This window comes from Vitis vinifera, chromosome 18 (genome assembly GCF_030704535.1).
Source record: "Vitis vinifera cultivar Pinot Noir 40024 chromosome 18, ASM3070453v1".
NCBI classification, from domain to species: domain Eukaryota; kingdom Viridiplantae; phylum Streptophyta; class Magnoliopsida; order Vitales; family Vitaceae; genus Vitis; species Vitis vinifera.
Window position 1 is genome coordinate 1593602 of NC_081822.1, and position 18640 is coordinate 1612241.

Sequence of the window (18640 nt, forward strand, 5' to 3'; positions counted from 1 at the left end):
TTTTTTCAAAAAAATTTATATCTCATATTATATTATATAATAACAAATTTATAATATATTTAATATTATCAAATAAAAAGATATTTTAAAAATTAATTATCTGATTTATAAAAAAATGTATTTATTTTAAAATGTTTTTAAATAAACGAACTTTTATATATATATATATATATGCTAAATTATGACCGCATCTAGCATATAGAATTAAAATTACTTTTTAAAAGTAGTTTATATCCTAAATTAACATTATTCTAAAGACAACAAAGACAATTTATTTAGAATGTGAAAAGGGTTACAGCTAAACAAAAGAAATTGAAAGACAAAGAGGCATTTACAGATCCAAAAGCGCCAGTCCCTTTCGGATTTTGGCTTTATGAGAGAAAAAGTCTAATGAAGCAAGCAAAGCAAAAACCACCTCACATAGTCACATGTGAGGAGGCAACCCCCACACCAATCCAGCTCATCTCTGCCACTGATGTTTTCGAGTGGTGCAAATGTCCAACTTGAAATATCCTGTTGAAAGTACATGAAATCTCCATCATTAAAATTTTAAAAGTTGGATAAGAATACAAAAATATAGGATGGAGATATTGATTTAAGTAAAAATAAATGAAATTGATGAAAAATAAGATTTTTTGGATTATTTTATAAAATGTCAAAGAATTTCGATTGATGGTTGCATCAGCCAAGTCATGAATACAATTACGAAAATCTTGTTTTTTTCTACAACAAGATAACCTTGTACTTAGTTTTCATGGAAAAATAAAATAAAATAAACTTCAAACTATCATTTTTTTTATTTTTTTTTTAACCAAAAAAAAAATATATATATATATATTTATTTTGTATTCGATTAGAAAAAAAAAAAAAAAAAAAGGTATTTATATGTACGGTGTGTTTTCCAGGAGAAACAATTGTCTCAAGAGATAGAAAAAAATAATTTATTTTTATATTTAGGCGTGTCCATTTCCTCCCCACTCGTCTAATTTCTCCTATTTATTAAGTGGGGTGGGGTCAATCGATTTAGACACCCAAACCCAACTCAAAAAAAATCAAAACAAAAACCAAAAGAAGATATTTATACATTGCAAACAATTTACATACATAACACATTTTGTAATTGATTTCACTTTTTAGTAAATATTGATTTTATTCTATAGTTTAAAGTAAAAACATCATCACGGTTGGACCGTCTTCAATGTCTTTCCGAGTCATCTTGCTCCAAAATTGAACAAAATAATTGAATAAAATAAAATTTTATTTGTATTTAATGAAACATTGAAATAAACATAGTGTGTCATGAGTTTATTTTAAATTTTTATCTAAAAATTAAAATTTAAATATGGATAATGTGATTAGTGTACTTGACAAATATTTTAAAAAACGTTTTTAAAGTTTGTTTGACAATAATTTTAGAAAATATTTATAATATTTATAATAATTTAAAAAAATATCATTTAAGTATTATAAATATTATAAATATTTTTTAAAATAACTCATAAACAAATTCTTAAAGTAAATTTGATAATGATTTTAAAAAGTATTTTTAGATTTTTTAACAGTTTAAAATTTTTATATTTAAAATATTTAAAAAATTAAAAAAACTTTCTAAAATCGTTATCTAAAGCACATTTAGTTTTTTAATAATTAAAAAAATTAAAATTTTAAATATTAAAAAATATTAAAATCACTTCATATAATCATTATCAAACCCTTTTTAAGTTGTTATATTTATTATTATTATTTTTAAAATATCAAAATTATCTTTTTGTTTACTGAAAAATTTTGAAATGTAAAATTTAACATAATTGTAGTTATTTATGCTGTTACATTTTTATGGTAGAAAATAGGATTTGGACAAACTTGTTGTCACTGTCAATTATCTTGGAGTTGTAAGCAGGACCACAGGCGGATTTTATGGCTACCACTGGGTCCATGAAAGTGTTTTGCCTTGTTTTTACCCTTTCTCAAATCAAGTCTCAAATCCTATCCTTCTAGATGATTCAACCGTAAGGTTTGGTTTTCGGAAAATGCAAGAAAAACAAGCTGAAAAAAAAACCATAAAGAAAAATAAAATATAGACTTAAATGAAATAAATTGTTTTTATATATCAATACTCTTATATTTTATTATTTTATATAAAAATTAAATATTTTTAAAACATATCAATTTCTAATTAATGCTAATTTTAATTATATTTATTTATTTAAATATTTTCTTATAACCAAATATAGTGTAAAAATCCTCTCTATTGTGGGATAAAGTAAAAATTATTATATATGATAAATATTATTAAGACGGCAGCACTTATTAGAATCAACTTTGAAAATAGTTGAAAGTGAACCATAAAAGAATTAAAATTTCTTAATTTGACTTTTCTAAATGTTTTCCTTAAGGTTATGTTTGGTTCCCGGAAAATACTAAGGAAAGAAAAAAAATGAAAAGGAAAATTATTTTTTTATGTTTGGTTGTCCTATGAAAAATATCAAAGAAAATCAAATATGATTAAAACTAATTAAAAACTTATATATTTTTAAATTATTTAATCTTTATATTGATGAGTTAAAATAAATAAAATGAGTTTGAAGTATCTGGGAACCAAACATTGCCTAAGTAAAAATAGTAAGGTAAGAGGAAACATAATCCCACTCGGACCCAACTCTTCTAATGTTGGAAAACGATTAAAAGTGAACTATAAAGGAATTAAAATTTGTTAATTTGATTTTTTTTTCCTTAACCAAAAATAGTAGAGTAGGAGGAAACCTAACAATAATGCTACTTTTTTATTTTTAGGTAAAAAAGAAAAAAAAATTATATCAATTGAAAAGTTCATAAATAATAATAATAAATAATTGAGAATAATATAAGGACTATTTGATAACTATTGTAAAAAATAAATTTGAAAATTAATATTTAAAAATTATTATTTGATTTTTATAAAACAAGATTCTATTTAAAAACTTAAAATGTAATTGTTTTTAATATTTTTAAATACAATTTTTATATCTAATATTTTATTTTTAACCATTTTATAATTATTCATTAAAACAACTCTAAAAAAAATTAAAATAATAAAAAACAACTAAAATATATTTAGTACTTAAGAACGATAATGAATAACAAGGCTTCTTGGTTACCTTCTAAAATGCCTCAAAATTCATGTTGGTTATTTCACTAACCAAATTTGTTGATTCAAGTCATAAATGGAACTACGAATACGAGAACCATTAATTTCTCATAACACAAGAGCCTTGACCTTCGTTTCAAGAAGAAATTATAAATAACTTCAAGATAAAAGACTTTTTATTTATTCAGAAGAATTGTATTATTTCTTATTTATTTCAAGGGATAAAATAAAATGCATTATTCATTTTCATTTTCTTAGAGAATTAAAAAACATATTATTTCTTTGGTTTTTTATGGAGAGAAGAGAGACTTCTCATAAAGAGATAATAAAAAAAAAAACTTTTTTATTTTATTTTTAATAATAACAATACTAGGTAGTTTTAAAACTTTTAAAAATTGTTTCCACATTTTCTCATTTATTTGAGTCAGATCTGGTCAACCCACCTGGGCACCCAAACCCAACTCCAACAAACGCAAAAGAGAAAATAATTTTTAATTATCAAATATATTTTTATGTTTTTTATTCTAAAAACCGAAAAAGTGTTCTCGAAAACAACTCACATTTATTTTAATTATGTTGATCATGTTGAAGATTGGGAAACATAGGCAACAGGAATCATGACAAAAGAAAATGATTTATTATTTTAAATAGTTTTTTCAATTATTTTTCTGACAAGCTTGTGGCCTTGTAACTTAATGTAATTTTCTTAAACACTATCTTATATAGAATAATGAAAATTATAGTCCGGCCATTTTTGGTTTTTTATGTTTGTGTTTGGTGGGGCAGCAGGAAGATAAGAGGAGGCCATTGATTATAGCTTATTACAGCCATAATAAAAACATTGAGAATTGTATTTGAAGAGGCAGATCTGAGATTTCAAAGCGAAAGATGGCAGTAGTTGGGTGGGGGACAAAATTATATAGGCATTATCACCACATGATCATATATAAATAATTGAGTTTCTGCTTTAGGAACTATGGTCACAGACGAAGGATCTGGAACCCACCTCCCCTTTTCAGCCTTGTCCCTCTGCACTTTTCACATGATTTCCACAAGCATCGCACCTAACCACATCCTATAGACATATAAAATATGCAATATAAATTTTTTAAATATTATTTATTTATTTAATTATTATTAAAAAAAAAAAAAAAAGGCTCCAAATTGATTTGAAATCAACCACGTTTTTGTATTTTTTTTCTTTGAAGCAATGATATTTTTTTTTCTTGGGTTGAAAATGAAAACCATGGGATAAAGAGGACACTTATTTGGATTAGGGGATTAGGTCTAGGTTGTAGTTTGTCATATATCAGATGTCAGAGTCTCTGCCAGCGGAGCACGGTAATTAACAATATTAAAACACATGTGGATCTGATTAAAAGGTGAGAGTGATAAATATAGCGTATGGTTGGGCATTTGTCCACAAAAATGAAAGACATGACAAAGCTAGATATCAGGAATATGGAGGAGAAGTAGAGAAGGAATAATGATTTATTCGTTTCAAAAATATGAATGAAAATCTGTACTTGTGCGTGTGGTGACTGGTGAATGGACCGATCGTGTCTTGTGCCGTGGCTTTAAGGTCATCTTCTTTGACTTCTGTTCCACGCCACTCGTATGCTAACAGCCACGTCAGTTGCCATTGCCTACTACATTCCCTTTGGGTGATAGAAATTTTGCTACCTGTCTAGATTATTTATTTATTTTTTATTTTTATTTGGACGAAATTAATGGTGAGTGTGGGGGCCTCCCTCCACGTGTCATTCCCGGATTCAAGACCCTTTGGGACGTATAACCCGTTTGAAATCACTCAATCAGAAACAAAACAAGTTTCGTCTGACACAAAAAATGACGTATAGACCAAACTGATTGACCTTTCAGATAAACTCACAATGCTAGACGAATTGACAGACTAAGTCGATCGAACATTTTTAGATGGACAAATCAATCCAGTCAAGTCTTTAAGATTTTTGACATGTGTGGTTAACTATGCCTTATGTTTGAGCACCAACGTAGCTACCTGATGTCTGAGTGTCGCCTCATTTGCCTAATGTTTGAGTGTCGACCTAATCGTCTAATGTTTGAGCATCGGACTAAATGTCATTTACACTCAAAAGTCAATATCAATTAATTGCTAAACACAATCTTAACAAGCCAAATGGAAAATCAGCTACATGATCTGAGATTTTGGCAAGATAGTTAGCAAATGACACAAGTCAGTAGCCCTTACTTGATGTGATTGCCTAGTCCACACCACAATAACGACGTTGATTGTCTTATCAACGCTCAATTTTCGTCGGACAATCATCATTACAAGAAAAGTTAGAATGCATAATCAACGTTATAATGATGGTGTCATAAGCTCTATATATAACCCATCAAGAAGCATGAACAATGTACATATACTCATTCTCTCCTGAAAAATAGTTAGAGTTATCCTCGTTGATTTTTAATTTAAGCTTCGGAGGGATGTACCTAAATCATCGTCCGGACATCTTTTTATGTAGGGAAGAAGTTTGTTTGACTCTAATGAAGTTAGATGGACTCTTCAAGAAGTATGAATAAGAAAAAAAGTTGGTCTGACTGCAATGAAGCTGGACGGACCAAAGTCCGGTTGGCTCCAGACCAAATAGTGAGTTTATTTTTTTTGGTGGGTTATGGTATTATTAGATTTAACTCATTTTACATTTAAGTGATGCGGGAAACCGAATGACTTTTTAAAAGAATTTTTATTGGAATAATCAAGAGACATGCGGTGTAGTGTAGGTAAGTTACTATTGAAGATTGATGGCTAATGGAATCTAAAAGGAAGGGGGCCCACGGCCCACGGCGCACTTTAGCACGAGGCACCACCCAAGTGTAAATAGAAGGGAAAGTGAGGCAAGCGGTCTTCGCAGCTTCCCAATTGAGATAAAGAGGAGAGCATTGCAGATTCAAGAGTTTCATCTCCTCTTGTTCTCTTTCTTTTTCTCATTCTCTCTATGGATTCACTCACTCTTTTCTGTACGGCGGCTCTTTTGGCCGGCGGCCTCTACTGGTTCGTCTGCATTCTTGGGTCAGCAGAACAGACGGGAAAGAGGGGCGTGGATCTCTCCGGCGGGTCGATCTCGGCGGAGAAGGTTCAAGACAAGTACAAACAGTACTGGTCCTTCTTTCGCCGACCCAAAGAAATCGAAACCGCCGAGAAAGTGCCTGACTTTGTAGATACATTCTACAATCTCGTCACAGACATCTACGAATGGGGATGGGGCCAGTCCTTCCACTTCTCTCCCGCCGTCCCGGGGAAGTCCCACCGTGACGCCACGCGCCTCCATGAGGAGATGGCGGTGGATCTCATCGACGTAAAGCCCGGAGATCGAATCCTGGACGTTGGATGCGGAGTGGGAGGTCCTATGCGCGCAATCGCGGCTCACTCGCGGGCCAATGTTGTGGGGATCACCATCAATGAGTACCAAGTGAATCGCGCCCGCTTGCACAACAGAAAGGCCGGGTTGGACTCGCTCTGCGAAGTCGTGTGTGGCAATTTCCTCCAGATGCCGTTCGCTGACAACAGCTTCGACGGCGCGTACTCCATCGAAGCTACGTGCCACGCGCCGGAGCTCGAAGAAGTCTACGCCGAGATCTTTAGGGTTTTGAAACCCGGATCTATGTACGTGTCCTACGAATGGGTTACAACGGACAAGTTCAAAGCAGAAGATCCAGAACACGTGGATGTCATTCAAGGCATCGAGAGAGGTGATGCTTTGCCTGGCCTGAGGCCCTACTCCGACATCGCTGCGACGGCGAGGAAGGTAGGGTTCGAGGTGGTGAGAGAGAAGGATCTGGCGAAACCACCGGCGATGCCATGGTGGACAAGGTTGAAGATGGGTAGGATTGCCTACTGGAGGAACCACATTCTGATTATGATATTCGCCGCCTTGGGAATCGCACCAAAGGGAACTGTGGATGTTCATGAGATGCTGTTCAAGACAGCTGATTATCTCACAAGAGGCGGCGAGTCCGGAATTTTCACTCCAATGCACATGATCCTCTGCAGAAAACCTGAATCCTCAGAACACGATTGAGGTACCAAGCACCTCCCAATTTCTCCCAATTTCTCCGTGTTTACGTTAATTTTCCCTAGAATCTTAATTTATCCTTTATTTATTATCATCTTGGAGCCCTTTTTTTTTTTTCCCTTTGAATTCCGTGGTTGGATCTTTGTTTCTACTCTTTTGTGATAGTGAAGAAGTCGATAATTTTTATTTTCATTTGAATCTCTATTGGAATGACTGTTTCTGTTGAGAAGTGACATCTGGGGAACGTAAATTAAATGACAATTAAGAAAAAGGGGAAACAGAAAAGGAAAGCTCCTCCCTACTTTTATCATAATCCACTGTATCTTTGCAGGAAGTTCTACTTCTCCGCCGAGATTAGTTCAAATTGTTACCAGACTTAGATCTTTGAAATTAATAAAATAAAATAAAGTAACAAATTTAAGAGAAAAAAAGGGGAAAGTTTGTGATGCGGTGCAACATGGCACATGGGTAGATAGGTTGAGAATAACAAAATAGTTAGGTGGCGAGCACTGGTTGTTATCCGCTGGGAAGCCAGAAGCGTCCAAATTGGTCTTTCTTTATGTTGTCATACGCCCAGCTTCCGGTCATGGAAGGCTGGAAGCGGAAGCACATTCGGGGCCACATTTCCCCGACTTTGGATCTTTCGCTGTTTGCTTCCCTCTGTCTTTTGTACCAAGTCCTTGTATCTTTTGCATTGCGAACTGGGCCTGCAGTTCAAATTCAAGTTTCTCAAAATTGTTTGTTAGAGAAGATACAGCATCATCCCTAATTTGATAATAATATATTGATGTGTAGGGACTAGTGACTAGTGACTAGGGACGCATGATTTTATTTTATTTTTTTCAATCTCAAAGGTATTAAATATTGAAGGGATCTCTCGTCGATATTTTGTGATGGGAGGATTGTGGATTGAATTGTCTTGGGAAGGAGTTGAAAGGGATATTAACATATCATAGAATGGAGAGCAGTGACAGGTGCAAAAGAGTACGTACGTAACGAATGGTGTGTCTCAAAACGGTTCTATTTTAATGAAAATTTAGTTTCTATCAAAGTGGGCTGTCACTCACAAACAACCATGGTTTTCAATTTCTTTAGTGGAAGCATCTAATAAAAATAGCATTTATTTATCTGTAAGTGGGACCCCTCATAATAACTCCATTTTATATTTTGCTAGATTCGTCTGGCAACTGTTATAAATGAACAATAAAAATTATATAAATGAACCCAGATGTCGGAGGAAACAACGAATCTCATGTTTTAAATTCTCTGCCAGTGGCTGCTTTGAGTTTGAGCGATTGCGCCGAAGCGAGGATATGTCGTTTGTGGAAAAATGGGCTTCAAATGTTTGACAAAATCATTTAGTAGCTTTCCGTAAGGGTCAATAATCAATGGAAGGGAATTTTTTTCCCCCCTCTTTTTGGGGCCCTTTTCTCAATCTGGTTTTGAAAAAATTGGAAAAAAAAGGGCATCTATATTGATGCTGTGTGCATAACAGTATGGCGCAAAAAAAAAGGAAAAACACGGTTTGAGATTTTCTAAGTACTATGATTTGAAGTGGGTGAAATGTGTCCTTATATTTTCGATATACATTAATTTTTTCTACTCAACACTAGGATTCAAGCGATTCTTATCTTCAATCGAATTCCAAGCGTTGAATAATCTCGATATGAGTCTGCTGGTATTTAGCGTTACCGAGACGCCTAAGTGACGATCGGTATCAGATTGGTGGCAATGTGGAGTTAAAAAATCCAAATTCAATCTTGTATTGAATTTCTTTACATATGTAATGTGTAATTTATTTAATAACAAGCTGAACTGGATAGCTAAGTTGTACTGGTTATGGTAAAATGACAAATTAGGCAAATTAATTGGGTAAATTAAATAGATTATACATGAATTTGACCCAAACATTATTTAACTTTAATAAAAACCGATCACTTTTGTGTTGGTTTTGAGTCATGGCTTGTGCTGTTTGGGAGAACCAAACAATTTCTAAGCTTATTGGGTGAGTCTATATATATATAACTCGCAAATAATTTCCATTAATGATGCAATAAAAGTAAGAATGTTACCATTTTTATTATACCAATTTATTATTATTTTTCGGTTACCCTTGATCTCTAATCTGTTTATGTAATTAGTTGTGCCAAAATCGATCCTCGTGCTTTATCGTTATTTTAGTAGAAAGTAGTTGTTGAATAGATCATATGACTATTAATGAAGATTATTTAAAAATATTGAATTCAATTTATTTTTTTATTTTCTCCGGTCGTCCTATCTCAAACACGTACTTTTTCATCAGGCTGCAATTGCAGGCCCTGACTTGGGCCCATATTTCTGTTTGCGATGAGGCCCAAATCATGTGAACCAAGTGAGTAGAATTGAGCCCTCACCAGTCATCCCCGACCTCTAAACGTAACGGATATTTCTCTCTCCCAAGTAAGTGGAATATTCTAAAGAGTACCCAAAAGAGATGACATAGAAAAAGAAAAATCCACCCACAATGCCCTTCAAGTGGATAATACCAACCACAGGCCAAACGAGTGGATGAAATTTGATCATCTGAGATTTTTTATTAATTTCATCGCTGTTTAACACCATCTATCTGCATCTCCGGAGTCTCATCTTCAATCTAACCCTCCTCTTCAGAAGCCCAGACACACACTACTCCCTCTCTCACTTTCTCCATGGCTACAATCGCGAACTTCTTGTCTAAGCCCCCTTCATCTCTGCCCCCTAAAATCAATGCTTTGTCCTCCGTTTTTTCATCTTCTCTGTCCTTTACAAAACCCAGACCCCTAATGATGAAACTTGGAACAAGCAGAAGCACTAACAGCTTCACAGTGAAAGCCACAGCGGCACCAAGCAAGACTAAGAAAGCCGAGAGTGATGAGAGAGTAAAACATGTCCACAGCATAGAGGAGTTCGACGAAGCCCTTCGAACGGCGAAAAACAAGCTGGTGGTGGTGGAATTCGGCGCCAGCCACAGCATCCACAGCAAAAAAATCTACCCTTTCATGGTGGACCTCAGCCGCCAATGCAGCGACGTGGAGTTTTTATTAGTAATGGGCGACGAATCGGAAAAAACCAGAGAACTCTGCCAGAGGGAGAACATCGACCAAGTCCCACACTTCAGCTTCTACAAGAACAAGGAGAAGATCCACGAGGAAGAAGGGATCGGCCCAGATGAGCTGATGGGAGACGTGCTATACTACGGAGACAACCACTCGGCTGTGGTGCAACTGCACTCGGGAGAAGATGTGGAGCGGCTGATCCAAGACCATAAAGCTGACAACAAGCTCATAGTTCTGGATGTGGGATTGAAGCACTGTGGGCCCTGCGTGAAGGTGTATCCAACGGTGATTAAGCTCTCAAGGCAGATGACTGATACGGTGGTGTTCGCCAGAATGAACGGGGATGAGAACGATAGCTGCATGAAGTTCTTGAAGGAGATGGACGTTGTAGAGGTGCCCACGTTTTTATTTATAAGAGATGGTGAGATCTGTGGAAGGTACGTGGGTTCTGGGAAAGGAGAGCTTATCGGGGAAATTCTTAGATACCAAGGAGTTCGTGTTACCTATTAATTATCAAAGTCGATACCAAATAGAAATCAGGCTTTACGCTTTTCTTTGGGAAAAATTCTAGTATTATTTCCATGATTTATAAAATGAAATCGGACGGTGAAGTTAAATAATAGAATTGACGAGGATTTTATTAGTGTATTTTTATATTATTTTATAGCGAAATGGATGGTTGTTTGGGCTGGGTTGAGGGCTTAATTTGGTTGACTTGGTCATGATTCAACATCCTAGATACATTGATTTATTAAATATATTAATAATTTGGGGCCAAATTCCAGATCAGGGGCTTTCCCATCTTGTGCCTCTTCATTCTTTGGTTTTTGAGAAGTTATAAAGAAAAAAAAAAAAAAAATTTGTATGAAAGAAGATGCAATATGAAAAATCAGTCCATTCATTCTATCGTCCTTCAGGAGTATTTGCAGAAAGAGTCAACTAAACTTAAAATCAAAGAAAAAATTGATGCAGTAGTCCAATAGTTTAGTTCAAATTTCGAACTGCCAGATTGTCACAAGACAAACAGTTTAGATTTAGAAGGTTGCATTGTGTGATAATCTATTTGGAAGATTGATATAATGAATTTGGCATGGTATTGTGCTTCAGTCAGAAAATTCAGAGCAGGAACCCTTTCAGTTTCTGTACCCCAAAGGATATGCAAACTAACTGTATGCTGATTGCTAGTCTGAGAGAACCCCCACTAAGACAGGCTTTGCTCTTTGAGGAACCATCTGGATTTAGTAGCTCCATAACTACTTCAGTAACGACGGTTTAGGATATAAAAGAATCTTAACAAGGCTGACAGAAAAAAGAAATCAGGGATCTGGCACGGCTTATATATGGATGTCGCTCGTACTTTTCTCCCACACTCCCCATTTTTTACAAGAGTATGATAATTTTAAAAAATAATTCTTAAATTACTATAATAATAATAAAAAATTTTAAATTTATCATAGTTATTGCTAGATAGGAGGGAGTGATTTTTTTTTTTTTTTTTAAAAAATTATAATCTTTTCAAATTACTAAAAATTTGAAATCGTCTCCAAATTTCCACCAATAAAATAAAAAATTAGAAATCGTCTTTAAAAAAAAAAGTTAAATAATTAAAAATCATCTTTTGAAAAGATAATTTCTACCATAAAAAAATAAAAATAAAATAAAATAATTAAAAATTGTCTTTTGAAAAGACATTTTCATAAAATATATATATATATTATAAAAAAAATAATACAATTTAATATAAAAATATATTATAAATCCATTTACAATCCATGTGACTCCCTTGCGACTTTGATACCCTGATGAATCAATCGAGAACAAAGAGACAAAAGAGAGGTTGATTTTAGGTGAGAGAAAAGTTCAAACCTCGTAAATAAACTTTGCACAGTCCAGGGAAAAAAAAACTTTTACTTCTAACAGGAATTAAAACAAATATATGAACTACATCAGTAGACTGCTCCTGAATGCTTCTTTTCAGGGAGTGGTTAAGGGAAACAGTCACACTAGGAATTGACGGGCGTTCACATATCCACATAGTACCTTAAAGATCGGGGAAGAGCTTTCTTCCATTTATCAAGATTGGGCAATTCGTCGGTGAGAGCAATGGAGCTATCCTCCTTCCTGTTCCCGAGATTCAAAACAAAAACTGATCACCAAAGACCTTATGCATTGTCTTCAATGATTCCTCCGTTACCACCGTCCCATCTCTCCTTGAATCCTCTGCCTCAACACAACTCCCTCCAACATTAACCATAATCCTCCCACCCTTCCTCAACTTCTCCCAAGTTCCTAGATCCTGAAGCTCCGGTATCAAACCACCCTTACAAAACAAATCAACCAAAATCCCCGAAAACCCATTCCTAACACTTGCATTCAACGCATTACCAATGTAGATGAAAAGCCTATTTGGGTGCTATTTTTCAAGCTTCGAAAGGCCAAAATACTATTTCTCACTTTTGTGCTGCTGACTTGGGTTTTTTTTAGAATTATTCACTTTTGTGTGAAAATAGTCTCTTCAAGAGAATACTTTCCACTTTATTTTTATTTTTTTTGAGAATTTTTTACATATATATTTTTTTTTGTGAAAATCGTCTATTTAAGAGGTGATTTCTCACTTGTTTTAATTTTTAATTTTTTATTTTTTTTAAATCGTTTTTTGAAAATATAATTTCTCACTTCTTAAGATTTATTTATTTTTTGAAATTGTCTTTTTAAAAGACGATTTTTATATAAAAAAAGAAATTTTAGAAATCATATCTTGAAAATTTTTTTTTTTTATAATTTGTTTAAAATTTTATAAATCGTTTATTTTCTTTTTCCTCTCTTGACAAAATTAGGGTAGATTTAAAATTATTTTTTCTATTACAATAATTTAAGAATTATTTTTTAAAACTGCCCTACTTTTATAAAAAATCCAAAACTGCCCTACTTTTATAAAAAATCCCCCCCCCCCCTCATAGATATCGGAGAGTCGGAGACACATGGTCCTATATATTCATATTTGGGATTGTAGACGTAGGAGACCCTTGAATTTTACTGTTGTCGGTAAAAGAAATTTTACCACTGCCTGATATTATCAAGTTAAGCATTTAAAGTGCCATAGTTTTCGACATTTACAGCAATTAAACAGGTGTTTTAGATTCAGACTTTTGCTTTTATTTTCTTTTTAGTTTTGTTTCTGTGCGGGTGTTTGGTGAGGCAATTTAAAGTGATTTAATAATTTAATTTAAATTATTAAGTAAATTAAATATATTTAATAAAATAATTTAAAGTTAAAAACAATCTTAGTAATAAATAAAAATAATTAATTTATTCTTAAATTCACGCCTTTATTTTATATTTTTACACTTATTGCTCTAGTTATCTACATAAGCTTTATACTATTCCATGATCTTCATTGTTACTTAACATTCTTTACCTTAATTAAAATTTATGAAAAATAAATATATCAATTTAATGATTAAAAATAAATTTTAAGCAAACAACTTTAATATTTAAAATAAGAATTAAATAATAAATTATAAGTCAATGAATTAAGTATAATTTAACTTAAAATCAACTTAAGTTATTCAGTAATAAATATTAAATTTTACCAAATAACCCATGTACCTCATTCTTTTTTAGATTTTGATTTTTACAGTTTTTATATGTTTTTTTTTATATTTATGATATTTTGTTATCATTTCTTTTCTTATTTTTTATTTATATAAAATTAAATATTTAAAACTTTTTAAATTTGAATCATAACCTAATACAAAATATTTATGATGTAATGTCACCTAATGAATAGAAAATCAAATGAATTTCTTATCTTAATTTTTTATCCTTATATTTTAACATGGCTTTAACTACGGAACATGTCTAAAGCCCTTATATTATTTATCGTATCAGTTCAACAGTTTGGCAAAGTCATCTATTTTTTAAACTGTACTTGATACTAACTAGTTACTTAAATGATATATGGGGTTTGGGTTGCTCTAGAAAGGGTAAAGCTACATTTTAATAAGTTTCAGCACCTACTCAACTTCGTGCCTACAAACCTGGGGCCAAATTCCAAATTCGGAGGTTTCCTCTCTTGTATATATTCATTGCTCTACCCAACACATGTGATTTTTACCAAAAGGACAAGTTAGAGAGTATAAAAAATGAGATATCGAAATGCCAAACAAAATTTTTAATTAATAATTAATCACATCTAATCCAAGAATGTTGCCTTAAGCACCCAGCCCTATAACTGATCTCCATCGCTATGACTTCTTCTAAATGATCTAAATTTTAAACTTTTTAGGGTTAGACCATGACATCGAAAGATTACCTTCTTAGTAGTAGTTGTGTGTAAGATGAAATGACCTTGTCCAATCCAAATTCAACATAATCTTTCTAATAAATTTGAAAATCATTTTTAATATTTAAAAATGATATCTGGATTAAGTTTTTTAAATCTAAACTTAATTCAATTTAAGTTTAGACAAATGAAGGTAACAAACATATGGGTGTAATGAGAATTCTATTTAATATTTTTATAGTATTTAAAATTTTGTATTATCCTATGTAATAATATATTTTTAAATTTTTTTCATTTTCAAATCTAAGAAAAAATATCAAATAAATTATGGTATTAAAATTTTATTATTTATTATTTAAAATTTGAAGAAGATGTAAAAAAAAGTTTTAGAAAACACCATAGGTAGATTTTTTACAATTTCAAATCATACGATTTATTCAATCCTATCAACGTGGGAATTTACGAAAATATGTTAGATTGGACTTGTATTGAATATGCCAAGTATGAGTTAATAACCAATATCATCCAATTTGCAAATTTAATTCAATTTCTTTATTATTCCCCTTATATAATTGTAATTTTATTCTACAAAAATATTGGTTGGAAATTTCACTATACGATGGCAAGTTTGGTATAGTACCAAATTATTCCATACTCATCTCCAACTTAATTTCCGCCATTTTCAGGCTCAAAATTAAGCCGTGATGAGTCACTGAGATGTCACCATTTTGGTCAACAAGATAAACACTTTTTAGATGATTTTTTTTATTAATATTACTTTTAAAATATAAATTTGAAAGTTCATTGTTTGCATATGCTTCATTTGGATCACATTTTTCCTATTTTGATCAAATTCTTTTTATATTAAATTTATTTAATTAAATTCTTATTTTGCTGATGCCCATGATTGACCTCTGTTCACGAAGACGAAAAATGCTTGCTAAAAGACAAGATTTTAATTCCTCTTTTGCTGATCGCCATGATTGACCTTTGTACATTGAAACATAGAACGCCTACTAAAAGACAAACTTCTAATTCAAGAATTAAATTTGGATTTCTAGTGCCCTCGTGAATGGTTGACAGTCGACACTGGCAAGGATCGAAAGTCTTCATTCTTGTAACTATCACAGTTTCAATTATGGCAGCTGTCTCATCGGGACTCCACGCAAGCAACAAAACTACCTAACTACGTGGTTGCTTGTTGAATTAAACGCTTCGTTTCAAAGCAAAATCCAAAACCATGAAAGCAAGAAAATTAGTTTCAGTCTTCAACAAGAACACTGCTGTGTTTTTAATCCAAGAATTAATATTCATGTATGAATTCCACCAATTACAGTACTCATCTTTCTTGTTTCTTCAAAGACATAAAGAAATAAATGTAGGAAATTAATGTGAATTTTTATTTGACAATGGTGTTCAATCGAAGAGGCCTCGGTGGAACCAAGGTTCTTCTCTTCCATAGATTGATCTCTTTCCTTGGCTCCAACGCCACTGCTCCACCTACCAGAATGGGTGCGGAGAAAGGAATAATAAACTCTTCATCTTCTTCTTCAAAGTCTCCTCTCTCTTCTTCGGAATAGTAACTCCGGTGGTCTGAATCCACCGGCGCAACCGGAGCCGTCCAATCGAAGTTCGAAAAGGCATTGCGACCGCTCGAAAACCTCTTCATCTGGCCCAAAGAAGGCGCTCGGTCTGGCAGCGAAGGCTTATCATCAGAAGAAGCATCAGATTTTCTTCCCAAATTTGAACTCCGAAAGATCCTCCGAAGCGTTGAGTGTTGCTTCTTCATCTCCCGAGGCTTCGACTCCTTCGGCGGCGAAGCGCGCTTAGTTTTAGGAATCCTTTTCTTGTGTTTGTCCTTGACTTGGCCCATACATGAGACCTTCGGAGAAGTGGGTTCTTGCCTATCGAAGTTCCCACTCCTTGATCTCCAATGAGCCTCCACTGGAATCATTGATATCATCGGACCGGAAAATCCTCTCCCAGCGCCATGGGCTTTGAACTTGTTCGTACTATCCGATGATCTCTTGTGGTCTCTTCCTGGACTGAAAGGAGTACTGTTCTGAAAGTTGATGACAGAAGCTGCTTTTGGCAGAAACTTCAATATCATATTCTTCGATTTAGCTGGTTTCTCCATTTACACTGAAGATTGATCTCTCCTTCTCTATCTCTAACTCTATATATATGTGTGGAAGAAGAAGATGGCTCGAGGTTATTGACCTCTTCAAGGGAGGGTAGGGGAGAGAAGGGCGGTTTGGTCAAAGAGGCAAACACATTAGAATTTAATGTTACGTTTAGTTTTGGTGTTGCATACATAATGAATTAAATTTTCATTCAAAGTCCAAAACTCCGGGCTCGTATTTTAATCTTCAAATAAAGCGGTTGCATGGCTATCTATAAGAAATTACACTTTTGTCCCTCATTTTTGGTTCAGCTACCGTGGGTTGAATCGGTTGATGAGTCAGGGTAGCTTCATGGCAACATCCTGTCCATGAAATTTGACACGTGGGATTTAGAAGATAAGGTCGACGAGTTGGTGAGTAGGACAAAGGTTTATCTTTGGACCAATTAATTTTATCACATGAGTTGTATCTGGAAAAAAATTTGAGGTCTTAAAAGGGATATAGGCAAAGAGTTATTTCAAACCTAATCATTAAATCCTCCAATAATGGGAAAGACGTGGCATAGCAAATCTTATTTGACATTGAACAGAAATTTACACTGACATGGTTTCATATTACAATAATCCATTTATATCCATCTTAAAGTTCAGAAATATATGTATTTATTATTTTTTAATTTATATTATTATTATTATTATTTTTTACCGTGTTTTAAGACTCTTCCTTATACCGAATTCTTTGAGTTAAAAAAGTTTTTACCGCACCTTGTTATAATGCTTAAATGGTTCACTCCCAACTTGGAGATCAAACGTTTGACCAGAGAAAACGTAGTCAAAGACGAAATACAGGTATTTATGGCGTAGATTATTAAAAATAGCAACGGTGTGAAGTTCAAATCACTCGTGAAAATTGTTTCCTATGCAGGCGGGCGGGGAAGAAAAAATCATTTTCCAAACAAAGGAAAGTTGGAAAAGTATACAGTATACTATACTTAATGACTTATTCAGTCGGTGGTTTTGATTGAGGATAGGGAAGCAAGGGGAGTGGAGGCATAGTTGTTGGGTAGGATTACTGAATCAGCATTTGACTAAACCCATTTCAGATTGTAGTTTAATATTGTCTGAACTCTGAATTTGAGAAATGACGATAACACATGGCCTGGTCCATGGTAACTTATTAAATTTGATATAAAAACAACCATGGCGACTTATTTAATTTGATATACAATAATGAAAAAACAACCAAACATACTTATTGCTCTTTTGAAGTTAGTAATCGGAGTATTGTGTCCTTTGGAATAAGGAGATCGGAAAGGAACAAAAAAAAAAATAATTTATTTGAAATCGCCGAGTTTAATATTTAAAATTATGGGAATTCATCAATGAAAACGACTTCCAAATATTTGAGGCAAAAATTTTAAAATTTTAATTTCTTAAAAAAAAAAAAGTAAAATTGACGTGGATTTGAAATCCAATTACAAGTTCCAATGTAATTTTGAACGTAAGGAACACAACGTTTATTTCGGCACCGCCTAAAAGGCGCGTCTTTCCTGGTATCTGATGGGCGAGATTCTTCAAAGCTCTGCACATTACCGTTATATAAAAACCCTAATCGGCCATGCCGAGATGTATCATTATCTTACAATATCTTCTATCTCAAAGACCAAATAGATGGTTGAGTTTCTATTCCAATTTAATACGACTTCGGTTTGTTCACAACTGGATCGCAGGTTCTGAATCATCATTGAAAATTTCGAGTTAGAATGGGCAGATTCGGATGGTTAGGGTTGGTAGATTTCTTGCCGATTGATAATGGCATGGCTCCTGGGTTTATTCGCCGGTGAAGTAAGTTCTTAATTATATTTTGCGGGGTGTTATGGCATTCCAGCATTCTCGAATTCTCCTACTTTTCTTGAAACTTTTCAAATTTACTCAAAATTTCCTGATGTGGTGATTGATCTTTCATATCATTCC

The 18640-nt window shown here is 33.3% G+C and overlaps 3 protein-coding genes across 3 annotated transcripts; 2 read left to right on the forward strand and 1 right to left on the reverse strand.

Annotated features, from left to right (window-relative positions):
- The first annotated feature begins 5843 nt into the window (after positions 1-5843).
- LOC100254003 (24-methylenesterol C-methyltransferase 2) lies at positions 5844-7377 on the forward strand. Its single transcript, XM_002285867.4, has one exon. The coding sequence runs from the start codon at positions 6109-6111 to the stop codon at positions 7189-7191; it is 1083 nt and encodes a 360-aa protein (XP_002285903.1). The 5' UTR covers positions 5844-6108; the 3' UTR covers positions 7192-7377.
- A 2224-nt stretch (positions 7378-9601) lies between these two features.
- LOC100259132 (thioredoxin-like protein CDSP32, chloroplastic) lies at positions 9602-10902 on the forward strand. Its single transcript, XM_002285866.4, has one exon. It carries the CDS (start codon positions 9873-9875, stop codon positions 10767-10769), a length of 897 nt encoding a protein of 298 aa, XP_002285902.1. The 5' UTR covers positions 9602-9872; the 3' UTR covers positions 10770-10902.
- Positions 10903-15832: 4930 nt separating this feature from the next.
- Positions 15833-16848, reverse strand: LOC104882455 (uncharacterized protein At1g76070). Its single transcript, XM_010665827.3, has one exon. It carries the CDS (start codon positions 16679-16681, stop codon positions 15944-15946), a length of 738 nt encoding a protein of 245 aa, XP_010664129.1. The 5' UTR covers positions 16682-16848; the 3' UTR covers positions 15833-15943.
- Between the last annotated feature and the right edge of the window lie 1792 nt (positions 16849-18640).

Excerpts from the sequence above, each read along its gene's own strand:
- LOC100254003 (XM_002285867.4), top strand. The coding sequence starts at position 6,109 with ATGGATTCACTCACTCTTTTCTGTACGGCGGCTCTTTTGGCCGGCGGC.
- LOC100259132 (XM_002285866.4), top strand. The coding sequence starts at position 9,873 with ATGGCTACAATCGCGAACTTCTTGTCTAAGCCCCCTTCATCTCTGCCC.
- LOC104882455 (XM_010665827.3), bottom strand. The coding sequence starts at position 16,681 with ATGGAGAAACCAGCTAAATCGAAGAATATGATATTGAAGTTTCTGCCA.